This window comes from Emydura macquarii, unplaced genomic scaffold (assembly GCF_026122565.2).
Source record: "Emydura macquarii macquarii isolate MOO-44397 ecotype Brisbane River unplaced genomic scaffold, CSIRO-AGI_Emac_v2 contig_18, whole genome shotgun sequence".
In the NCBI taxonomy this organism is placed as follows: Eukaryota; Metazoa; Chordata; order Testudines; family Chelidae; genus Emydura; species Emydura macquarii.
This window is the reverse complement of record NW_027130155.1, coordinates 5,872,309-5,898,864: the sequence shown is the minus strand read 5'-3', so window position 1 is coordinate 5,898,864 and position 26,556 is coordinate 5,872,309. Positions and strand designations below refer to the sequence as shown.

The following is a 26,556-nucleotide window of genomic DNA, read 5'->3' as shown; positions in this document are numbered from 1 at the left end:
GGAGTAAATGTGATCTCACCAACACAAAGAGCCAGTGTATGCTGGGAAGTCATATTTAGCAGAAGTCAGCAATTGGAGTGCTATGGGTTAGGTAACTAAATCAGACTTTATGGTTTTGTCTACTCTAGGAATCTTACCAGTGGGGTTTTTGAAAATCCCTGTCCAGATGTGCCAGTGTTAAGAATCCTAATGTAGATCTCTCCCCAGCAGCTATTTTCAGCACTGTGTCAACTAGCCTGCAAGTCTAACTGGCCTGGTGCTGAAAATGGCTGGTGAAGCTAGAAAGTTGACTATGCTATGGATCCCAGCATCGCTAACACCAATGCAGCTGTATCAGTGTTAGCACTAGTGGGAATTTTTACAAAAATTGTAAAAATTTGTCTAGTGTGGACAAGGCTTAAGAGATCACACACCTCTTATATGCCATGATAGTCCTAATATGCAATTTCTCCCTATTGTCTGAATCAGTGGGAGTACGAGTGTCAGAGTATTTAGCACTCATGAAGAATGACTGAGTGCTGGAGACTATAGGCCTCTGTCCACAGAGCATGGACAGCACAGACAGGCTAAGATTCACCTTATTTAATGGGCCTCAGTCTTGCTGTACAGGGACTATCTCTGTAGGGGTAGGATAGTTTAATATCCATGCCTGTTTGTTCCTTGGATTCTGTTGTAACACCCAACAAGGACTCCAGTTAGGGTAGTGGAGTTTATGACACTGACATTTATCCAGTAGGAGCTTGATTGAAACCATCACATTAGTTTCAAATACACAATTTAACAGTCATCAGAGGAGAAAATATTCCGTCAGTATTTATCAAGCTTCAAGTTGAACCAGCAACCTTAACCAAAAAAAAAGTATCCGATGAGGACTCACTCCAAAGGACATGTAATTTAAATCACAGATCTCTTTCTCTTACCCCCACTCCAGTCTTTGTGATTCCAGGATTTAAGGTTGCTCATCACCTTGCATGATAAGGCTTCATGTTTGTAAAATGCAATTCCTGATCTGTTTTCCCTGCAAATCAATGCTTAAATACTCTTTAGAAAATATTAACATCAGCATTGAAAAATCTTAAATGCGTTTTAATTTAACAGCATGACTTAGTATCTGACAAATGAACCTACTCTGTGATGGTGTCTAAAATAAAACAGAAATTTGATCGCTGGATAAATCCTAATCCTAGGATAATTCTGCCTATTTTAAGTATGGTTAGTCAATCTCTGGTCTCTTGGTAACAAATGCTAGAAAATCTGAAAATCATCAGAAAATCCCCAGCATCAAAGCCTCTGAAGATATTAGGGATATTTTATTAAACAGAATTTATGTTTTTACCACAGTCCTTTATAGGGCCTGAAGCAGGATATAATATTTAATTTACTGTTGCTTATGGTTTATTCTTTCACTGGAGTGATTCATTTTGTATGGAATTGTATAAGGAGCCCAATTCTGCAATTTTACTCAGGAAATTTCCTATCGTCTTTTGCCCTGGTATGGACTGCAAGATCAGCTCACAATATACTCTAAAGAATTTATGACGTAGACTGCACCATGAATTTAAAATGTAACTGACAGTGGGATATAGTACACAAAGACACAGATTGAGGATATTATTGCCCCTGGAAATCACTTTTCCCCCAACACATAAGGCAACAGTTTTCCCTATGAATTAGGAAGTTATTCCATATTTCATTATACCTTTTAAAAATATCTTTTTATCCTTAGTGTAATGAAGCTTAAATGACCTTGTGCTGATGTTTTTAGTAATAATTAATAAGCTATAAAAATATCTGAGATGCCAATACAAGATATAAAAGGCAGAATGAACTAGTGAATTGAGCACAACATGGTCTAGCAGAAGCTAAAATGTCCTGAATTCTAATCCCAGTGTTGCCACTGGTTCACTGTGTCCCTTTGGCATGTCACTTAGGCTATTTCTACACTGCAATAACCCTACAATAACTTCAGCTGACCCATGTTAGCTGACTCAGGCTTGCAGGGCTATAAAATTGCAGTGTAGATGTTTGGGCTCGGACTGAAGCTCAGACTCTGGCACCCCAAGGTGGGGAGGGGCGGAGAATGGTCCTAGAGGCCACGCTCCAGCCCAACCCCTAATATCTACAATGCAGTTTTATAACCCTGCGAACCCGAATCAGCTAACATAGGCTGCCCATGGGTGCTTTATTGCAGAGTAGACCTACCCTTAGGGTCTGATTCTGGCACCATCATTCACACTGAATAGTACTTTACTCCACATATAGTCCCATTTATTCCAACACAACTACTTGAGCTAAATATCTACATATTGCATGTAAATAAAGTTAACCCTTTTTGAGAACTAGACTCTTGGCTGGGTTTGAGCAGGAAATTAAGATCAGAGATTGATAAGTGACTGAAAAATCTTTTCCAAGCATGCTTAGTAGGGGCATCTCTTAGATTTTAGCTCTCCTCTGTGCCAACATTCTGCATAGCATCTCAACTGACCTGACAGGTAGGGGGACTGCTTCAGTGATAGATTGTTAGTATTTCATTGAAACCCATTCAGCACAGTTCTCCAAAATGCAAATTAAGTCTTGATTCTGTGAGGTGCTGAGCTCTCTCACCTCAATGGAAGAGGCTCAGGACCTTACAGGATCAGACCCAGAATTTTTAAGCCAGATGCTTAACTGACTTGATTGCCAATGGACCTCCACTGAGGTTCTGGTCATTTATTTTCATATATTACAGACATCTTAATCTGTTACCTCTCCCTCCTAACCCCCCAACCTAGCTCTGCAGAAAAATGTATCCAGACAAAAAGCAGAGGAAGATGTGAATTTACCCCTCTCTAATCCCATTCGCCATGCTGTCCAGAAGCAAATGCAGGTGCAGATTTCAAAGCTCAGTTGGGACCATTTGAATTGCCAACACGTGCAAGCAGCTTGTCTGTTTTTAGCTTTAAAAAAATGCAAAAAAAGTTCAATGGTAAAGCTACACATTTAAATACTTAACAAACACAGCCCATCAAGTGCAAGAAGTAACATTTTCCATAGAAATATTAACTTGTCTGCATTGCACATCTGCCAGTTTTGATTAGTAGGCTATTAAATGTATCCATCAGTATTTACAGTGGGCTTGATTTCCTGCTACAGGAGAATGCAAACAGCACCTTTCTGCACCAACAGGGGCCTATGTATGTAAGGAGGAGTGATGTTTGCACCTCTGCTGTCCCATTGGGGAACAAGAGCTTTAATTTGTGCTGTATCTCCATAATGTCCTGTGCATCCCTCCAGTTGCTCCAGACATGTTTCCTTCTGGCTAGCACTGGACGCTTTTGGGTCTGCTCTGCCTGCCATGGCTCCTTGACTTTGTGACACTGTAATCCCTCTCTAGGTGGACTTTTCACTGGTATTACTAAAATAAAATAATCATTATAATAATAAAGACTCTTCACTCTTGGTTACCACAATATCTGTACGCATAATCAGAGGCTGAAAAAAAAAAAAAAAAACAGTATGTGGCAATCCAGGAGCCAGCCACCCTTCCTAGCTGCTGATTCCTCACCTAACTTTCCCAGTCATGTTCCCAGTTACCCATTCCAGCTCAGTTCTCTACCCCCATTCCCTGCACTGACTAATGATCTTTCCATCTGTCCTCTAACTCTCCTTGAGATCAGGGCCTGTCAGAGGGTCCTTGCCCATGTACAGTAAGGCTGTCAGGCTCTGTGCACATTACAGCACCATTTTTGCACAACAGATGATACGAGGGAAGGCAGGAGACTCCCAGGAAATCTGGGATGTACAGCAGCATAGGTCTCGTAAAGATAAAGGATAATAAAAAGTTGCCTTTATGGGACCTTTCATTGAGGAACACAAAGTACTTTATTTCTAAATTATCATAACACGTCTGTGAAGTAGGAAATGTTATGATCCCCATTTACGTTTAGGTAAATTAAAGCACACAGAGACTAAGTGACTTGCCACAGGCTACACAGTGAGTTGGTGGTAGCACCAGGAGCCCGGATTTTGTCTCTCGCCTGCTAACATTCTACCTCTGTAACACAGTATATTGCAATATGCTGCAAAGAGAAACTGCTAATGTAGCACATTTTTTTCCTGTTAGGAACAAAGAATGCGATCCATGAAGCAATTTAGGTACCTAAGTCCACATGGGCAACACCACTGCAATCCAAGAAACTCCTGCTTGGCTGCTGCCTTACCCCGTGTAGGTGCCTAACTTACTCAACACCGAACTTGCTGCTCTAAAAGTTTCCTAGATATCTGAGTTTTAGACACTTGGACATACTGCTGCCTTGCTCTGGGCACCGGGAATCCTTTCTGGTGCCTAAGTTCCAGAGTGATTCAGGGGGAAGAAAGCCACCTAAGCCACATGCAGAGCCTCTGAGCATGCCTATATAATCAGGTCCCATTCAAAATTCAGAGGAAGGGAGATAGAGAAGCAGTGGTGCTGCCCACGTTATGGCTTTTAGCCTAGTGGCTAGAACACTTGGCTGGGATGTGGGTGACCCAGTTTCAATTCCTCCCTCTCTGCTAGAGAGGGAGAACAGGAAGGTCTTACACGTCTCAGGAGAGTGCTCTAACCACTGAACTCTAAGGGAAGTCCACATCAGACTATCCCAATCTCTCCTGTTGAAGCTGTTCTACTTGCATTAATAATGAAAGAGTGACTGGAGCAAGGTGACTGGGCCCAGGGTCTCCCAATTGGCAGGTGGACGCCCCGACCACAGAGTCATTTCCTCCCTCTCTCTCTGGCCAATGACTGTTCCACTTAAACAGTTACTCTTTCATTATTTATCCACAGTGGAACAGCTTAACCAGTAGAGACTGAGGGAGCCTCACATCAGAATAGCTCAAAGCTCAGTGTTAAAGCACTTTCCTAAGAGATAGGAGACCCCCTAATCTAATCTTTTCTCCCCTTCTAGTAGAGAGGAGGGAATCGAATCTGGCTCTCCCACAGCCCAGACACCCATTCTAGCCACTAGGCTAAAAGTTATAAGGTGGGTGCTGGCAGCAGCAACATCTCCTCCTCCTCTGCCCTCCCGCCACTTTGTGTGGAGTGAGATAGGCACCTAACTCATCCCCAGAAGCAGCAGCTTAGGTGCCAAAACTGCCTAACTCCCCAGGTGACAGGTTCCTATTTGTGGATTGCAAGCAGTGATAGGTGCCTCCCTGCAGCCTAGATCTAGATGCCTATCTCTGAGAGACAGGCAGGGCTTAGCATACACCCGTCATCAGTATCTCCCATTGGTGAGCATAGGCAGCTCTGCATTTTGCATGCTGGCTTTTGTTAATCACATTTTAAGACAACTCTCTCTCCCCATTCATTATATAGGGAGAGTCTAGGGACCTAATTTGGCTTTGTGGATGATAGGGTTGTTTTTATGATTTTTTTAGGCACCTAAAAGTGAGGTACTGTGATACTCAGTGTTGCAACATGTAACTTCCTTCATGGATCCCACCCAAAATGTTTTCTGGTGTTCTAGTTAACATGGCCTGTTTGGCTGATTGATTACTATTCTTTGCAGTTATTAGTGCAACATTTTTAATTCTCTACTGGGTTTTGTTATCTTCAGCTTGAAGGGCTTTTCATACAGAGAAATCATCTCTACGTTGTAATGAGACTCACAGCTTTTTGTGTTTTGAAAGAAAATTTAGAAAAATGTGTTCTCTGGAGAGACACACCATAAATTAAAAGTTATCCTTCTGTCTCCTGCTTCAATAGAAAGTAAAGCTGGTGGCTCCAGGAAAAGATATTCCCCATGAAGCTACTATAAATAACACAGCAACTGACAATTTTAATCCTAAGAATTCTGCTGTATTTTTTTTTTTTTTTTTGAAAGGGACACATTTTTTAAAAATGTCCTCAAACCTGGCCACTCATTTTGCATCCACAATTACAGGTGTAAGTAACAGTACTTAGGTGTTTAACTATCTGATTTGTAGAAATTTGGAGCCAACATCTAACTACGTGAGAGTGGGTTGGAGCACAAGCTGGTGGAAGGACCATGGAAACAAGGCAGTGTTGCCATAGCTGATGGAGATGAATACAGAAATACAAAGGCTCTGTGCAAGTGCTCCTGTGATTTGCAGATGCCAAGATGTCCATGGGATTTCTCTGCCATTCATGATTTGGTGGGTCATGTATGGGTTTTCATGGGTGTGGCAGGTCTTGCTCTATTCCTGCTTCAGGGTGGGTAGCTGCTGAGGGACAAATCCACACACCCCTGCATTGAATTAACTGTAGGGAATTGTGTACTGAAACTTGGAGTTTCCTGGTTTTCCTGCTTATGCTAATATACCCCTCACTCCTTACTTTTCTCAGGGGAAACTTCCATTGTATATATACATATGATTAGAATGACAGACATATGCATTATGGCCCCAATTCAGCAAGGTACTTAATTAAGACCCTGCCTAATTAAGCACAGGTAGTCCCATTGAAGTCAGAGGGATTACCAACATGCTTGAAGACACACATAAATCAGTCCCTACATGGTGACTGACTTCAATAGGTATTTTGTCTGAGAAAATAGTGTAGGATTGAATCCTCAGAGGGCTGTTCCACATTTTATATACACATTTTTAAATCCATCCAACACAAACATACAATAATACGAAAGAGATCACAGCAAGTTATTTACAAAAGAAATGCTGATATTAGAAAACATGTTATTTATCTTAAAAAATAAATCTTATATATTTGAGTATTTTTAGGTCTGCACCTTCCTTTCAAATTTTCCTCTGATTTTGGGACATGGCAGTTAGGAAACAAAAAGATATATGAAGAGGGGAGAAAAAGGCAGGAAAAGTGGGAGAAGCAGAAAAGGAGTGCTGAGAAAGGAAGGGAAAAGAGAAACAGCAGGGAGGAAAGAGAAACACAGGCATGAAGAGAAAAATAGCAGTTGGATATGTGAACACATAGCAACTGATTTATTGTGCCTGCCCCAGTAATCACCACAATTATTTCAGAAAGATAGCTTGTTGTCCCATATGACCATTAAAAACAGGTGCAAAGAAATATGCCATAGATGTTGCAAAGAAAAAAATGCAACAAAAACATGGCAATAGTGAGGGAAATGCACACATGTTGTACTTACATACAATGTGGAATTTGTGGAGCCAGGGTATGACTTTCTTATAAACTCATGAGTGTAGCATTTATTCTGACTAGCAATCTACAAAATCTACCACTACAAAATATTTATTGCCAGTGTAGCTATACCAGCCCTTTCCTAGAAGTTATGCAGTCATTCAGGAACCTTGTGGCAGGTCAAAACAGAAAAAAGACATCCATCCTTGGAGTGTATAAACTAAAAAATTCCTCTACCTGTGTTATTTGTGCCTCGCCAAAGCATAGGCTTAAAAATGAATAGAGATATGAAATAGGCTTACTTACCTAACCTTGCACACTCCAAAAATGTATAGCAGCACAACCTGTCTTCCATTGGATGAGGTGCTAATTATATATCCTCCCCAGCAGGTGTTGCGAGGACTACAAACATGGCTGGTAAAAGGGACTACATTTCCTACCAACCTTGCTAGCCTTAATCTTATGGAGAGACTGGGAGGGAATATTATTTGTCAGTCTTGACTCTCACTACAGCAGAGGAGATGCAAGTTCCAGTCCTCCCTACCCATGGAACTTCAGCCTAGAGTCCTAAAGCTAGAGTCAGCAGTTTCTTTACAAAACCCAGAATGCTTCCCTGAGTCCTTTCTCCTCAGCAACCATGTCCCCTGGTTCACAGGTGCTGTTTGAGCAAAATCTACAAGAAGTTAAAGGGCTAATACACATAAATCCCTTTATGAGAATTAAATGAATCCTCAATATGCCAAGTACTATGGTGATGAGGACCTTAGAAATGCATTAAATACTACACAATTATTCTTAGAAGAAGAAATAAGATCAATACCACTTATGTTAGAACCAGTTCTGATATAAAAGACATTGCTGATACTACAATAATTTAATAATAAATATGAAGTCCAGTTTTGCACCTCATAAAACACCCTACTGAAGTCAGAGTGTTTTGCCAGATTAAAAGCTTTTGTTTTACAGTAACATTTGCTAACAAAATCCTTAACCAAAGTTACTCTAAACAAAAAGAAAAATACATTTCTATCAACTATTCTGTGTTCTCTCATTCTTCTTTTACATTCTGTGCTGTCATCATCTCCCTATTCTGAGGCAACAGGCAAGATATGTTTTTGGATATTTGTATGCACAAGTGACCATTTAGAAACCTAACAGGCCGACTGTGTGTCCAAATACTTGGTTTTCACACACAATCATGGCAAATGCTTGTTTCAATATCTGGTTTTCATGCACAATTATAACTTTTGTCCTTTTCTGTTTTTGAAACTGCAGTTCTTAAAGCCCACATGAAATAGAAAGCATCTTTATTGTTAAGAGCTTGCTTGAAAGACTCATCTACACAGAGTATATTGCACACTATGAAGATTGAGCAGACTAACAAGATTTAAACCTATGGTTCTAGTGAGTACAGGTCCACTACCACAGTGCTTATATCACAAAGCCATCCCCCTCCATAACCCAGATTTTCAGTGAAAAATAAGTTATACTGGGTAAAATAAAGTGCATCGGACTTGAGCATGAAGGACTATGGCTGAATGTTAGCTCATGCTACAACACCTGCTCAGCTGCTGCGAGTCCTCATGCAACATCAAATTTAGTCAAAGGGTGCAACTGGGGATTATGCAATGGAGTGGACAGGAAAGGTCTATTGAGTCAGAAGCAGTAGGTAGCTGAATAATATTTAGGTCACTTTGTTGTAAGGGTGGTAAACACAAAGGAACAAACTCACAAGTGATCTAAATTACACAGTTTGGTGGGTGTAACTTACAAGCCAATGGGGCATTAGGAGGAATCAGTCATCCCTAGCACAGCAATTATCAGGAGAGTGTATGGTAAAGTAAATCTCTGTCCTATTTTATCTTACATTTGCTGTCCTAAGTGTGTAGGTCACAACCCCTCTCTGAATTGGTCTCAAAAGAGTTATAATGCTTATCACATCTGATAGCATACCTTATATCTAATTCATTATGAAGTGTTTGACAAACATTTAGAATTGAGTGTACTATCTATGGGTTTAAGATTTCCAAAGGAATCCACACCTCCCTTTGAAATGTTTTAGGAGTCTGCAGATGAAAAAAGGTATGAAAACCACTGATCTATTCCAAGACTACCACCTGGTTTGTGGTCAGGATGATTAAATATCATTGGCCTCTGCTAGTTTCTCCCTCAGTGGAAACGGGTCTCTCTGGGAAAATTCTTGTGTGGCACATGGGGAAAAATCTGGGGAAGAACAACCTGGAGCTGGCAGCCATTGAAAGTTATTGGTAGGGATAGCTAGCACCACCAACTCACTGGAGTGCAGGGGGGGGCAGATGAAATTTGAAGGAAACAAAAAAGAACCCACCCAGAAGCCAAACTGACCACATCAAACAAGTACAGCCTAGCCTAAGGCAACTGGTTTCTACTGCTGCCCTTTAAGGGGCATTTTCCAGGTTGGGAGGTCCCCAGGGCCCTCCCCGCACTGCTGGCCATGCCCACGCTGTGCTAGCCTGGCAAAGGCAAGGAGGCTGCTCTCTGAGCTATGTGCAGCCTCACAGGCATTTCCACTGGCCGCCCACTGCCAGGGCTGGCCAAGCCCGACGGGGAACTGCCCAGTCATTCCCCTGGGAGCCCCGGGCCGCTGCACGCGGGCGGGCGGGCGAGGCTCATGCCGCATCCACAGAATGGGGGGGTCAACGTCCCTCCCCCGCCCCACACACAGTCACAGTGACGTCACGGCCATCAGGCCAAAACGGAACAAACGGCCGTCAGGTGCGTGCCGGCTGCGTGGAACTGTTGGTCCTCCCCGGTCCCCGCGCCAGCACTTCCCTCCACCTCCTGCCCTCTCAGCCAACGACTCCCTCCGCCTCGGCCCCCGGCCTTCGCCCACCAGCAGCTCTGCCCCTCTCCTCTCCTCCCCGCCGCAGCAAGTATCTCCATCCATCCATCCATCCATCTGTCTGCCTCCGCGACTCTGTCGGCATCTCGCCGTTCTCCTCAACGGCCTCTGCCCTTCCCATCACCACCCTCCTGCTGCCTCTCCTCCCGGGGCCCCACCCAGCCACCCCGCGCGCCAGTCAGCGCCAGCTGTTCCCAGGAACAGCTGGCCGGGGGTCCTAGCATCACGTGCAGGCGAGCTACGTGCGGCCCTACTGGGGCTCAGCCTGTGAGTGACGGGCTGAGGGAGCAATTCGCTGCGCCCGGGCCGGCCACTCCGCCTACCAGAGGGCCGGGGGCGGGATTTCCGCCGCGCTCTGGCTCCAGTCGGACCTGGACTAGGAGTTCGCCGACGGCTCTGACTCTGACTCTCTCGCCTGAGACGGGACAAATCCAATTGTCATGGATTCGCTGTAGGCTGCGCTGCGCTCGGCCCCCAGGTAAGAGCTGCCTGTGCTGCGATCGGCGCTTGGGGAGGGGCTGGGCTCCGCTCTGGTCTCCCCCACTTGCCCCCTGGGCTTGTGGTAGCTGATGGCTCAATTGCCCCCGGCGAGCTGAGCTGCTCAGGGTTGGGGGCCCGGGTCTGCGAGCTGGTTTTGCTCCTTGAGGCCGAGCTAAAAGCTGGGTCTCCCCAGAAGCAGCGTTTCCGGCAGCCCCAACGCTGGAGCTGCTGCTAACTTTCACTTCAGCTGAGTCTGGCGTTTCCCTTCCCTCCCCCAGCCTGCAACGAGCTCAGGGTAAGCAGAAGAGAGAAGAACGAGAAGAATAAAATGCTGACAAAGCGCCACTGATTACAGCTACCGCCCGGGCTGGGGTTTCACTTCTGTGTTTCTTGTGTGTGGTTTCCCTCAAGAGCTGCCTGGCCGGGGATGCTGACCATAGTTATAAAGTAGTGAGTATCTACTCTCCTTGACCTCATTTGTCAGCTGTGTAAGGGGGAGCAGGTACTGGCTGCAGAGTGTAGCCTCGTGATGCCAGAACAAATAATAAAGAGATGTAAACAAACTTGGGACTATAGACTCTGTTTACTTTGCTTTCTACTGACATGGTGAGAATTTAGTGCTGTCTGCCATTCTTCACAGCTATGCACGTGTAAGGACCCTGGTGCTTTTTAGTTTTCACCCTGTGAAATTTAAAGTTTTTCACCCTGTGAAAACTAAAAAGGTACCCATCTAGCCCTTCCCCAGAGGTAGGCCATCCTGGTGTGATGCCGATTCAGATCTGGCATGATCTGATGAGAACCAAATGCACTGAACTGCTGGTGGGAGTACCTACAGACCATTATTAACATTAAGCAGCTAAGACTGGTTTGTCCTCTACTCATGAAATTGTGAAACCAACAAATTTCCATTGCACCACCTGGAGCTTTTTAATAGCAATCAGAATGTAAATGAAATGAGTTATCTAGATACTTAATGTTTTAAAGTATTTTCATTGCTAATCCTGAATAGCAGCAGAATTGACCAAAATGCAAACTGAATTACAAAATTAATGGCAATGGGACAAATTCAAGCCTGGCATAAGGTCTCTTCAATGGAATTACATCAGGGATGAATTTGATCAAACATTAGCCAGTTCACTTGATGATTTCACATAATGTGTGTACATGTAAGTACCTTTATCCTTCCCCAAGTGGCAATCTAATGTAATAGGGGGGCTTCTTATTCTTTTTCCACACTTTTAACAGATAGTCTCTCTTCCACAGACCATCATTCAGCACCATCTCTCCTATTAGCACCTGCGTAGACTTTCCCTCCTGTTTACAACCACATAATTTCCCAGTGGCAACTACAGCAATTGCTTACCTGGAAAATGAATATTAGGAAGATATTTAATTTTTTTTTGTAATTCTCCATAGTGTGACTTAGTAGGTTTGAATAAGAAAACTAGATAGCTCTCTACAAACCCAAGTAGGTGCTCTGTGGAGGACCAGTGGCCTTTGAACACTGATTTGGATGAATGTTCCCTGAAAACAGGGAACAGCTAATATACAATTATACCTTCTGTAAATGGTACAGTCTTCAATGTTCTGTAAAGGGAGATTAGTCAGAGGCTCCATTCACAGCAGGGGCATGCTGTTCACCTAACTTCACTTTGTTTTCTATCCCACCACAATGTTTCTCTTGGTTATAGGGAGAGCTGACAACAACATCTGGAGTTAGGCTAACGCTTCTCCCATAAGATCCCATTTCCAGTAGCTTTGTATTTTTGTCAAACTAACTGTTAAAATTTTAAAAAGTGATACAAGGTTTTTGCTTTAGACTGATTTTTTTTTTTAAAGTTACAGCAAAAGTGGCGTAGCCATTTCTGAGAACAAGATTAGAGAAAAATAGGTTGTTTGCCAATGTTAAATCTGTACAGCCATTTCTTTTTACGGTGCTTTCTCCATGCAGTGAAGCAGTACTTGACATTTGGCAGAGGGTTGTTTTGGGGCAGGGAGGTGCTTTTTTGCTCTCTTTATGAAAATGTATCCTGAAGAAGAGCTCTGTGTAGCTTGAGACCTTGTCTTTTTCACCAACAGAAAATTGGTCCAGTAAGAGAGATTCTCACCTTGTCTCTCTCATATACAGATATGACAGAATTATAAGCCTCTGAAAATTCAGCCTTTGCACATGCTCAGAGCTGTGTTAAAAGCTTGTTACCAAAATCTACATTCCATCTCTGAGTATGATCCAACAGGTTTACCTGTGCATTCTGCATTGAGCATGCTGTAGGGAATTCCTACATGCCAGCTGCACTGATCATAGTCCCAGGATCCACTCAGCTTCCTGTTTGGCAGGCACAGAACTAGAGCTTCAGACAGGACACAGGCACTAGCAACAACGCCCTCCTCACTGGCCTCAGAGAAGGTCTGCTTGGATGGGAGCCTAGAAGGATGCCTTCCACTGACTGGTGGCGTTAATTCTGTGTACATTATAGTCTTTATTAAACAAAATTTCACACCCCCTAAATCAAGGAACAGCCAAGTAGTAATCTTCTCATTCTATAGTTGAGGTAACTGAGAGATTACATATGATCACTTCTGGCAGAGTTGAGAATAGAAACTTCTCTAGTATGGTAGACACAGGTATCATTTCCTTAGTCACACTGTTCTTAAACAGTGTAAAATGTACGTGCTTGCCTGTGCTGTGTCTAAAGCCACTGATCCATATTCCACTCCAGAACTAGAAATAGAACCCGAGTATCCTTATTCCCAAAGCTTCTCAGATATCTAACAAATAATTATATAAACCACTTGCAAACTGTGTGTGTTATTCCCCTCTTGCAGTTTGAATACTGGATAATAGTATACTGTTGCTAACAGTTGCTCCTTTGTTCAAGTGGTAGCAATCTGTGCTTTGAATCTAGAACTCTGCTGATGATCCATATCAGGGTGAATATGATTCCACCTGATAGAATCCATTTGCTTCTTAAAAAAACCCAAACACAGCACTACTGCTTAGGAAATTACATTAAAAGAACCTCCAAGGAATGTAAAGTTTGCAAAGTCCAGGAAATGCCAGAGTTAGTGTTGCTTGTGTAACCTTAATTTGGCCCCTTTGTGTATATGCATTATGGTGCAGTTTTTAGTTATATATACTATTTGTTCCACATGCCCCCTGCCTCGTTCCATGCACACTGACAGACGGCGAATGAGGCAGAGAATTTTGAGAATTGAAGAGAGATTCTTTTATGTTTGAGGTACTGTACAGGGATCCACAAGAGCTGGGTTCTGTTCATTGCTCTGCTACAAATTTGCTACATGATGTTAGACAAGACTGTATAGAATATGTATGCACAGTTGGGTTGAATTAAAGATGTACAGATAACCTTAATTCTGGTATTTCTTAACTTTGCATGCTTGACTTTTCAACCTTAATGTTTTAACATAATTATTTGTATATAATAGGATATATGCTGAACTAACTGCAGTAGACATAATGTTGCAGTGTTTGCAAATTTCCCTCCTTTATGAAGAGTTAGTATTCTTCAGGTGGATACCTACAGCCCCTGCATTTTCTGAACTTCAAGCTATAGCTGAGAGAGAAATTGTGATAAGAGGAACTAATAAAATTGTGGTAAGAGAAACTAACTAGTAACACTTCTATGTATTTATGTAAAAATAAAAATTCATGGATTACAAAATAGTTTATTTTTCTGAGCCCCATTCATGTGACTTCAGTTTCCCCATTGCTCTACAAGTCAGTCAATAGTACTACGAAGCTTCATGGATCTAATTGTTAAGCCAGAGTCACAAAACTACTTGCTTCTAAAAATGTCAGTTCTTTAGAAGTACTCTCTCATGTAGATTAAATTTAAACCAAATGGATCCAGAAAAAGATTCACCTTTCAATATTCACTAACCTGCAGATGAAAACCTTGAAAAATATAGTGGGGAAAATGCCTACTCCACAGAACATGCAGCTTTTGAAGCTTATGCAGACAAAACTCCCAGTGATTTAGATGCAGGACTGCAGGTTTATATAATCTAAAAATCTACATTAGTGCAATTCTACAGCTACACAGTTAAAATAAGTCAGGAAATGCAATATTCAAGTTCCAGAAGCATCATTGACTCAGCCCCCTCATACATCCTGTATGTTGTATGGATTTACATTTTACAATCTTTTTAGCAGGCCAGATATAATTTGGAAAGAGGCTTCCAATGAGGAGGAAGCTAGTATAATGTTTAGAGGATAGAAGCGAGTGTCAGGAGTTTTGTATTCTGCTCCTGGCTCTGGCACCAACTCCGCAGCAATCTTGTCTGTGACTTTTGGTGATGTCTTCAAGGCCACAATTTTCAATCTTGGGTGCCTAAAGTTAGGCACATAAATCCTTGTGTAGTCACTTGAACAAGGCCATTTACATAGAGGAGCTGAGCACCCACATCTCAGTGGAATGCCTTTTTATCAATCTGTAAAATTCAGATAATACTTGCCTATTTCACAGGCATGTTATGAGGTTTAACTCAGTTTTTACTAAGTGCCTTGAAGTCCAGTGACATTATAAAGTGCAAATTACGATGAACAGTAAAATATTAGGCATTGTCAACTAAAAAAAAATCAGTTTTTTTTTTTTTAAACTACTATTGTTAACTCCCAAAACAAGTGAAACTGAAAGAGTTGGGGGAAAATTACACTATATTATAGCATTTTGAATATAGCTAGTTTGATTGTATAGGGAAAACAGTGAGTTTAGTAAGTTTTCCTTCTGCTCTTTGTGTGAGCAATTGTAAAACCCTAGATATTGCTAGAGAGAGTCAGAGGCAGGTGTGGAACCTGCAACTCCTTTTAACTCAAATTAACTAGATTTCATGCTGGTTGTGTCCCATTAGCAACCCCAAAGGCATGTGAGGTTTAGTTCATGGTTCATAAAGCACTTCAAGATCCTGTAATACATTGTGTTTCTATAACACAGCATAAATAATATGTTAGCTTAACACATAAGAAAAAACAGTTAAGTAATACATGTGCAGTGTCATCTAGCTATGCTGCTGTTGGAATCTTAACTTTTTCAGTTCCACACTTGTTTATATTCAGGTTTGGAAGGATTTGATTTTTAATCGATATATGTCAGTAAATATTGATTTCACTGTACACAACAACAGGAAAAATTTATCAAAAATCAAAATTTACAGATAGCAAAGAAGAAAAATGCTGCTTGAAAACTTAGTTTGATTTAAGGATATTTACTTTGTGTATTTCAACAGATGTTGACAATTTGTGGTTTCAACACAAAACTTTAACTTTTTTAATCTCAATGTTTGTCATTAAATAATTGTCTCATGGCCCGTTCTGACTCCCTAATTTCCCACAACTCTGAAAATTTAAAGTCAATGAAAGTTTAAATGCTTTAAAATAGACATTGATATTATGTCAAAATTATATTAAAAAATTGAATTCCATTTATATTTAACTCAACGTCTTTATCATTGCATTAATGTGATTTTTTTTCTTCATTTAATTTCCTTGTATTTTAAAAAGAAAGAGAATAAAAGATTATCTGTGCTTGATACTGGTATTTAAAAGTTCCAAACTGGGCTTTGAAGTTCATGTCTTAATGAAGTAAACAGGGTGGGTACCCTTTGGTTAGATGCAATTTCCTGGGGGGGGAGTTACAGCAACACATTTAAATTGTGATGGGTGAGCCTTCAGTAAAAGAGTGGTCTAGATCCTGGGCTTCAGCCAAGGAGCTTTTATTGTAGCTCAGGACAAAAGGTGCACAGGTGGCTTTATATTGTGAGCTGAGCTAGACTCTTGGTACAAATTAGATTAGCCTGAGGGCTGCTCTAATTTATGGTGGCTACAAACACCTTCTGGGGCTATTCTAGGAGCCAGAGATCATCTGGGGATTTGTGACGTTTTGGCCACACCTTCTTCTGGCCATGTCCTTAAACTGTCTGCTAGGAAAGGATTGCTATGGGAGCAACATCCTCCAGCTTCAGATCGGTTTCATGCTGGAGGTGGCAGAATTTGCCCAATGCTTTATGTAATCATTACCTGCCATCCCAACCTTGAAGGGATTTTTGTTTTTCATATTCAAGAATGATTGTGTTTGATCACATGGTTTTGTCTAATGAAAAACAAAGTAAGAACTTTTATTAAGTATTAAAATGTATTTTCACACATTTGGTCGTTTAGTCTGGGGTGAAGTTTCACCACAAAGGAGTAATTCTTCACTCTTGTTATAGACTTGACCCGATATAAAATCAATCCACTGCTCAATCTAATCTTAATCTATTAGCTCTGAAATCTAAAAAAATGTCTAGGGTCCAGTTGAGTTTAAATAAATCATACTTAGTAATCTTGCGTGGCCTATTCATGCTCTTTGACTCATTGAGAGTAGGAGCAGGCCAATGAACTGATCTTGAAATCAAATGTCAGTGGTATGGTCTAGTTTATTGTCCTTTAAATTTTTTATGGCGTGGAGGAGGAGGAACTTTAGAGTGACATCAAGGGGAGTAGTCAAGGTAAAAAATATTGTTTACTGTAAGTTAAAAAATTAGTCCACAGTTAAAGACATTGATAAGAAATTAACAGCTAATTGTTTGTTAATGTGTGACATTATCACATCACCCTTTTTGAAGCAGAACTCCCTCTGATTTCAATAGGGCATTCTGTTTAAAATATATCATTAATACAATGAGTCATGGAGAGCAAAGCTAAATTAAAGTTTTCTTTCAAATCCATCATGAATAATCCAGTAGGAAAGGGATTCTAGATTTACATAAGTAGAACAGACTGTGGATACTTCCTGTTTTACCTGGGTCCTCCAGAAGACATCATTCCATAATTACTACTTCTATTTCCAACTCTTCTTCCCCCACCACCTCTGTTCTCATTTTTGTATTTTCCTCTTTTCCTTCCATTTAGTTTTTGGTTTTTTTTTGCTTGTTTTCATTTAATTTGTTACTCTGTGGGACTAACAAATGTATACATTCTGTGTTTAAATAATTCATGGAGAAAAGTACAGAAACCATAGTTTTATTGGTTTTTGTATAGCAACAGTTTAGCCCTTATTTTGGGGGCACACATGGGACAGGAGGCCTCACTTCTAGGAGTGGGAAGAGAGAAACAGGCCAGGCTCCCCATACCATCGCTTGGATCCAACCCATGGCCCACTCCTCATCCCACCTCTTATTGGGAGAGCAGACTTCTCCTGTTGCCAGCCAACATAATTAGTCCTGTAGTTCAAGTGGTAGGCTGTGCTGCAGTACTGAGGGTTCAGTGTTCAAACCCTGGCGATGATACATGATTGTGGAGGTGTTACAGTACTTTTCCAGCTCTATTACTTAGTCATTAGAGATGTGTTAGAATTTATGAAGCCATAAATTTCATAACAGGCTTGAAACTGATAAGTTGTTCTTATCAAAGCACCTTGGGATTTACTGGGTGGGGAGGAGAAACTATTTGCAAATAATGGAAACAACCTTTAAGGCCAAATCCTGCCTGCTTTACATGTGGACAGTCTCATTAGTGTCAATGGAATGACTTGTGTGAAGGATCAAATTCTACTTGCTTAAGACATTATCAAGGATTGTTTAGAATCAATTGCAAGTAATATAGTAGACTACCAAGATAAGAGGCACTTTAGATAAATATGAAAGTATGGGCTTTTATGTTGTTGGCAAAAGAGTTGAGAATATGCAAAATACAAACATTCAAGGGCACAGTATTTGTGCTGTGTGTGGTGGGCCTGATTGTGAAGCCACAAGAAGAATATTACTGTAAGAACTGAAGGACTGCATCCAGTGTTCAAAAGTGATTTAGGACTCAATCATGTTACTAGTGCAATGGACAGAGGGCTCAAGGTCCCAGTCATGCCAAACCTTACTTGTGAGAAATTCTGACCTGTTAGTCCTATTGACCTCAGTGTGACTATCTATGCAAGTAAGGATTATTATTCACATGCATGAGGCTTACAGGTCCTTAGCTTGTATACTGAAAATTTCTAAGAAGGAATTCCTAAAAATGATTGCCTAGGAAAGCAAAAACAAAGCCTCAAACAGCCAAACCTCATAAGGCTCTTTTTATTTTGCTAACTAATGAATCAGCAATTTTAAAGGGCAGTTCTCTGAAAAATAACTCAGCAGAGCAGACTTGCTCCCTCTGGTTATTCAAAGACAAAGTTGTTGATTTTAGTGGTTAAAGTATGGTTATTAATTTTTAACATTTTAGAATCAACACAACTGTGGAAGAGGGAGCTGAGATCAATTCCTTCTTGCACATCAACAGAATTGTTTAATAAGGGCCAGATCCAAAGCTTGTGTAAATTGGTGTAACTCCATTAACATCAATGATCTATGCATGTTTACAGCAGTTGAGGCTCAAGCTCAGTGTTACAAGTTACAGGTCCAGTCAGCTACACCTGAAGACAATAGGGCTGCACAAGTATAGCGCAGCAACATGAATAATTGTCTTATTACTTACTGTATTGTGGTGGCACGCAGGGGCCCAGTTATCAATCAAGGTGCCACTGTACAAACATATAACAAAGACAGTCCTTGCTCCAAAGAGCTTACAGTATGTGAGGGCAAAGATTTTCAAAAGTGATTAGAGGTTTTGGGTGCATAGCTTGATAACTTAAGGAGACCAGATTTTTATAGAACAAAAACTCAACACATTCTGAAAAATCAAGCTCTTGTAAGGTGTTTCAAGTTGGGCACCCAAAAAAAATCCTCACTTTTGAAAATCCTGATCATGAAATTTTTAAGGTCTTAATTTGTTACTTAAAGCATGCTTTGTGCTAAAATATTTGTGTTGAGCAAAAGAAATATAGTGCCTTTTATCTATAGAGATCGAAGTGCTTTACAAGGGTGGATATTGCTACCATTTTACAAATGGGGAAAATGAATCTGAGGTCACGTCTCTTCCCATCTTAAACACTGAGTTGTGAAGCACAATTCTCTGACTTTCAGTTCTGTCTCTAGCCACTGGACTGTGTGGCGTAGTGGATAGAGCATTGGACCAGGATTCAGGAGACTTGGGTTCTCTGCCTGGCCCTGTTATTGGCTGACCTTGGGCAAGTTTCTTCACCTCCCTGTGCCTCAGTTTTCATGTGTGTTAATTGGGGATAATGAGAATGACCTTAGTAAAGCACTTTGAGATCTACTGATGAAGAGTGCTATATAGAATCATAGAAATGTAGGACTGGAAAAGACCCCAAAAGGTCATCTAGTCCATTACCTCCACCCCCCTAACCCTAAACTGAGGCAGGATTAAGCATACCTAAAACATCACCAACACCTTTTTACTGAATCTGTTCTTAAAAGCCTCCAGTGACAGGGATTTCACAACCTGCCATATGTAGCCTGTTCCAGGGGTTAACTATCTTTTTAGTTAGAAAGTTTTTCCAAATATCCAATCTAAATCTTTCTTGCTGCAGTAATAGAAGAGTTGGGTATTATCGTTATAATAAAGGCACTAGAGATCAAAAGGAAAGTAGTGCAAGTGATGAGACAATTACAGTATGTGAAAAATTCTGAGAACCTGAAAAGTAATTTGTGTTACTACGGCAAGGATGTGTATAGCAGCATTTGAATTTATTGAAGCCATAGGGAAACTGGATCACATTAATTTTTTACTTAATGTAATTACCAGTTAGTTCTGGCTAGCACTTTGAGCTACAGACAGCACTGAATACCTACAATAACTGATACCTGCAAAAAGTGAATTACAGATGAATGTGTAGATTTACAGTTCTTTTTAATTGCTTATAGTTTAGAGCAGTGGTTCCCAACCTCGTTGGCTCGAGGGCCACAAATATCATTTTTACACCCTTGAAGGGCCACCAGTCTATCAACTCATAAAAAATGTATTGACGTATACACCATTAAGGACTATAAATCACTACATATTTAAAGTGAACATTTTGATGCTACTGTGCTCATTTTTACATTCACTATTTTACACTTACAAATTACTCGCAGTATGTCACACTCACAGACAAAGCACTGGTGTAGATGAGTGACTGTCGCTACACACTGAAGCACATGGCCTGGCAGCTGCTAAGTATAGGCTAAACTGGAAGGCCCTGATTTTGAGTCCTGCTCCTCCTCAAGCATGCTCCGCAAGAAGCCCTCCCACTGCAGCCAGACGGAAGGAGTTCAGCAAGGAGGAGTAGCCAGCAGAAAGGGAGTGGCAGGATATTTTGAAAGACCCCATGGGCCTCTTTTGGCCCCCGGGCCATGGGTTGGGAACCATTGGTTTAGATATTAGCTTAATACTGTGGCATTTAGCTCATTCATTCAAAGATTAGCTGCTGACAGTGAAATTTGTGAAGTATTGTTTGAAAGATATGCAGTGGTTAAATGCTATAATGATAGGTACTACAGAAAACAATGGGCATGTCTACACAGAAGTTGTAGCACTTGTAACTATGCCTGTTTAATTAAAGGACTACAACACCCTTTGTGTTGACACAGTTTTACCAGTACAAAGGATTGTACCAGTATAACTAGTTCAGCTCTCTCTCTATTTTTCTTACCTTCTCAATCAGTATATTTAAAACCAGGTAATAGCTAGTGACCTTAGGATCCTGACAGTCAACTTAAAAAGGAATAACATGAGGCCATCTTTTAATATCTACCTACAGACTGTTTAAATTAATACTGATTGACTAAAATGAATGTCAGACATTTAATGCCTGAGACTTTAAGACTGATTCAGTGGATTTTTGAGGAAAAGTTCTTCCTGAAAAAGTTAAATCTCCTTAGTTACAGTATCTCATTTCTGTTCTAAGTCAAATTACTATTTTCAAGATTGACAGTTCTGAAATTCTTTATATTGATTGCTTTGTAAATTATATTTTAGCTGGAAAGTTAAAAACAAAGCTGAATTGATTTCCTTTGGAGTGTTTATTTTCCTTTTAAAAGATCTTTAAATCACACACATTTCACAATAGACTTTGGACCACAAACAGGAAAAACTGGCACCAAAAATTTTCTTTTCATTGCCTGATCCTAAGACATGCTGATCATTCACAAGTCCCACTGAAGACTGCAGAATTTGTAGGTGCTTGGTACCTGTGAGGATCATACCATCAGTTTATGCTCGTGTAAATCCAGAAAACTCCATTGCCTTTAGTGGAGTTTCTTCAGATAGGCATGTAGTGTAGCTGAGAGCATAATTTGGCTCTTTGTTTTTATGGTAGGGGAAGGAAATTTAAAAATGAAGACTGTTTAAAGGATAATATTAATAAAAATATGCATTATATCGATGTTTGCTGTTTTATGTCAACAGTAAGTTGCTGCATATTGTCTATCTAAAGTATTTTCAGTGTTCCCATCAGCTTAATATCTAACCATTCTGATGATAGACATCAAATCCTGTGGAAGCTATACTCTTTGGGCAAACTGTACTTAATTGTGAAGTAATAATATCAGGTAAAGGTTTCTTGTCTGTTACGAATAACCATAAAGCCTCTTAAAATATTCTTTTGAAAGATAACTTTCTGGCTAACCTAAATAGATTTGGGTTAGTTTGCTCTGATCAATAGAAGACTAATAGACTCCTTAAAATAGGAGACTATTTTAAGAAAAATTATCTGCTACAAGCTGTGACTATTTATTTTGTTTTATTTACAGATATTTAATTAAAAATGCTGTTGTCAATAGGAATGTTAATGTTGTCAGCCACTCAGATCTACACCATTCTGACGGTTCAGCTGTTTGCTTTTCTAAACCTTTTGCCTGTGGAGGCAAACATTTTAGCGGTAAGTGTAATAAAGCTTTTTACATGCAAATGAATGGTAACTTCTGTCAGATTTTCCTAATTATACATCATGCAATACATTTGAAAACATTATCAATGCTAAGTTAACATTACCTGTATATTTTATCAATTACATCAAGCCTATTAAAAAAATAAAGGGTAGGATTTTCATAAAAGGTTAGAGTTAGGTGCTGAAATCTCTTTGAAATTCAGTGTGAATAAGGCACCTAACTCCGTTAGGATCCCCTGAAAGTTCCAGCCAAAATATGTAGGACCATCTCCTACCGTACACCTTTAAAAACAACTCCCCACTGATTTCATTTAGTCATCAAAATAAATAGATAACTAGCCGACCATAATACATTCTAGGGACACCTTAAAATTCCTTGTACTGCTATTTGCATGGGGGAATTTTGTCCAGAATAATTTACAGTTTGATTATGGGCACTGAGAGCAAGATTACCCTGTTGGATCCTCATTTATTTATATTAAGTTCTGCAGTCCTGGAGATATGGCATAATACATTAGAAAGGGTGGACTGTTATATGGTATTGTGGTCCACCCAGTTGTCATTAATAGGGAAACTAGTAGGGAGTTCTTTTTAAAGATCTGTGGCATGATATGGTCTTATATTTTGTGACTGGAATCTTTAAGGGAGTTAAGTGCTCTACTCACACCGAGTCGTGTCAGCATGAACATAGTTTGAGTTTATTGGCATATTAGAATACAGAATAAGGCCCTGATTCTGCAGACACATGTGCTTTATGTTATGTACATGAGCAGGCCCATTGATCTCAACTTTATATAGGTGAGTAATCCCATTAAGAATATGTTTAAGTGCTTGGAAGACTGGGGCCTGATTTGTGAGTAGAGAAGTACAGTTACCCCAAGAGTTGTGGTTTCCTCCCCTCACACACACACCATCCACAGCAGAATTAAGTGGGTATTATCTCAAATGATCTCATGGTTGGGTATAATGTTAGAAAAGGGTTTCACCACTTATTACTCAATTTATATGTAAGTTATATGGGAGAGGTTACATTTTTCTCTTTGGAATAGGTGTTCAAGCTATTGAAATAATTTAATATAATAGCTGCAATCAACTATTCTGTTATCCAAGGAAATTATTAAAGATAAATTTAGGAGAGAGAGAGTCTTTTAAATAGGATGATTAAGTAATCAAATTGAAATGCATGAAGTTTTACAAACTCTGCAAGTTTGTGGTAATACAAACTGCCAAATACAGAATTGTGCTATTTGACACACAGGATGGTTTCACTAGGTTACTATGATGACTTTTCAGCATCTCTTTTTAGCTGGATATTTTAGAAAAACAAATGAATGGAGATGAACTCCTTTATTATCGAACAGCTGGGGTGAAACTGGTTTTCCATTATAAGCCTCATTTTTTTTCAATCCTCCTCTCCCCCTTTTCCAGACGGAAGAGAATCTCTGCATGCCACTTCTCATGCTAGGGAAATAACGTGATTGTGTGAGTGTGAGAGAGAGAGAAGTTTGGTAAAATTCAGAAAAGGATTTTTTTAAAGTTATGGTGTTTTGAGAAATTACTAGAAATTCACTTTTGAACTCCTGTGGGTTTTTTTGGTTTTTATTTTGGAAGGGCAGATGGGGTGTCACTGTATCACCAAATACCTTTTTGTGGAGAAGTGTTTTGTAGCATTTTGGGAGGATTAGTGAGGTACTCTATTTAGAAAAAAACCCACCCTTGTTATACCTCATCCTGGGTTAAGGAGTGATGGTTTTAGCTAGGGGCTCATTAAAGAAGAAAGTGGAATGAGGAGTGAGGGGCCTTCAGTGGGAAAGAAAATGCTTGCTCAGCCACACCATCCAGAATTGGGAAATTGAAAGCCAATAGATATCTTGAGAGATTTTGTAAATTAAGGATTGTTTGTTTTTGCCTCAGGGTTGAAGTATGTTTAAACTCCCCTGAACATTAAGCTAGGGTGGAGAAGTGCTTTGCACAGAGGGGTGTATGCTTTGAAGGGGCAGGATGTAGAGTGGGTGTGTGGGGTTCAGTGTTGCACATGCATAAATGCTTTACCTGTGACTACATTTGTACAAAGCATCTTCACATGTTTATAGAACAGAGTTAACTACTTTTAAGTATATATAAATATAAGTGGCAGTGCTACTGACACCTTTAATAGTTTGGTGGGTGGTAAGTGATGTGTGTGGAAAACGGCGGGGGAAGAGTCCATGAGAGGCAGTTGTTTGTAGGGGATGTGAGTTGGGGAGTAGGAGACTGGCGGGTATGGAGCTGTGCTATCTGGTCTTAGAACTGGGGAACCTGAGGAGGGCAGGAGGAAAGGATGCTTGGAGGGGAGCAGGGTGAGGGTCTGTAGAAAAGATCAGGGAAAGGCAGAGATTCTTATTCATACAGTGTTTAACATTTTTATACCTAGAAATTTTTAAAAGTTTTAAAGTGTGGATAAAAGGCTCCCTCCCCACACTCAGGTTTAGCTCCATTCTCACCCACCCTCAGAATTACTGACCTCCTTTGTAAAGCCGTTTAAGATCTACTGATGAGTGTTATATAAGAACTAGGAATTATTAAAGTCTGCAGGAGGACTTTCAGTTGGATAAATGTTGCAGATCTGATTTTTTTTTTTTATATATTTGTTTAGTATAATTTTGAAAATGGAACTCAGACCTTTGATGATCTACCAGCAAGGTTTGGCTACAGACTGCCAACTGAAGGCTTGAAGGTAAGAAGCAGCATCTCTCTAAATACACAGAGTATAAGATTTAAAAAGAAAAGTTAATGTCTTTTGTGTGCTATGTAAATGTGTTTAACTTTTGTCATGCTAGCTTAAAGATAGATGCATAATTTTCACCAATATACTTTAACAGTGGACTAAGAGGGTGTATGATGCCCCTTTGCGTTCATGCAGGAAAACAGCCCTCAACTCCCACTTAGTGCTTGCAATCATTTACTCTGACCCAGATACTGAGAACAAGTCCTTTGGGGGTCCCTTTATTAATTTCTTTTCCAGAGTACAAAGGATCCTCCTTGTGAGCACCTCAAGTCCAACCCTTCTTCTCGCTCTAGGGCTAATGGCAACAAGCATCCCAAGAGTCCTACTGTCCTCCTCCTGGGGCCTGTGTACTATAAGCCAGGCAGGCTTACCTTCGTTGTATCCAGCAGTTCCACAACTGTTGTCCTGGACCTGTGTTAATTCAGTGCTTCTAGCCCTGCATTGGGAAAGTTTAGTAGGCAGCCCTCATCCTGTCCTCATCTCTAGGCACCCCTTTCTCTGGGAGCCTTCTCTCTGTGGGAGCACACCCTTCAACTGAGCTCTAGTAGCCTTTTCAGGTTCAGGTGCTCATTAGTCACTAAGCTGCCCGCCAGCCACTTAGGCAGTTATTGCTTATGGGTGGGCCGAAGTGGGTTTATTTTCCTTAGAAAAAGCCCACCATGGGTCAATTGGGCCATGACTCCCCTTAAAGGGCCCAACCATCCCATGACAGGATGAATCTGTTAGTCTTGTTCATATAGGAAAAATGTGGTGGTCTATTATATGAAGCCACTCAGTGTTGCAGATTGTAGGGCAGAATGCACTTGGGCCCTGGGCAGGTATGCAACCACAGTGGAGGCAAGAGGACACAATGAAGAAGGCAGGAGAGAGGAAGAAGAGGGTAAAGGGAACATCAGCATAGTACCTGGATACAATGAAAGTCTTGATGCTCTGAACTGCAGGAGGAAGCATCCATGGCAGTGTTAATACTTCTCCAGAAGGGGCTGGGACTGCATCACCCATGTGCCCATCTCTATTCTACTTCTGCTGTGGGTATACATGCTGTTGCCTGTAACAATATGGGATAACGGCTGCTCTTCAGCTGCATTCTCCAGAGTTCCTGGAGGCATTTTGTCCGTGTGATGGCCACCATCTTAGCTGACACCAGGCATTGAACTGGGGATCTCTAGAGCCAAAAGCGTGGGTCTCTACAACTTGAGCTAAACAACCAGGTTTTCATACTGACAGTTGCAACAGATTTGTCTCCTTTATGGGTTGAGCACCGAAAGAAATATTACATAAGCTTGAGGCACAGCATGTTTTGGAGCTCCTTCAGAGTAAATGCAGAGCTGCATTGACTCCAACACAGGCTTGCACCTTAAAAACAGCTGAGATCTGAGATGTAGATAAAAACGTGGATCATATATCACACCTCTCATATAGTATCAAATAATCTGTATTGTTAAATAATCTTTGTCTTTTTGCCAGGCCTTTAAACTGTGGTGTTTACATTTTGAGGAGTCATCTCAAAATGAGCAGTTTTCAGGCCTCACCAACACAGATTCTGGACTTTTCATCTTCTTTTGACTTTAACCTGGTA

The 26,556-nt window shown here is 40.7% G+C and overlaps 1 protein-coding gene and 1 long non-coding RNA gene across 3 annotated transcripts in view; one reads left to right on the top strand and one right to left on the bottom strand.

Moving 5' to 3' along the window:
- Positions 1-9,549: 9,549 nt before the first annotated feature.
- The window catches only part of RNF13 (ring finger protein 13), a 105,400-nt gene continuing 88,393 nt past the window's right edge, over positions 9,550-26,556 (top strand). Inside the window, exons 1-4 of one of the 2 annotated variants that reach the window (XM_067553265.1) lie at positions 9,550-10,449; positions 10,730-10,901; positions 22,074-22,201; positions 24,846-24,926. In XM_067553265.1, coding sequence (XP_067409366.1) covers positions 22,088-22,201; positions 24,846-24,926 — 195 coding nt within the window. In that variant the 5' untranslated portion in view covers positions 9,550-10,449; positions 10,730-10,901; positions 22,074-22,087. The remainder of the gene's footprint in view (positions 10,450-10,729; positions 10,902-22,073; positions 22,202-24,845; positions 24,927-26,556) is intronic. The other variant, XM_067553351.1, reaches the window with a different exon arrangement.
- LOC137156680 (uncharacterized) lies at positions 21,332-26,025 on the bottom strand. The gene is made up of 3 exons (XR_010920866.1): positions 25,882-26,025; positions 24,872-24,944; positions 21,332-21,512 (listed from the first exon to the last, which is right to left on the bottom strand). It is a non-coding gene; the product is annotated as an uncharacterized lncRNA (long non-coding RNA).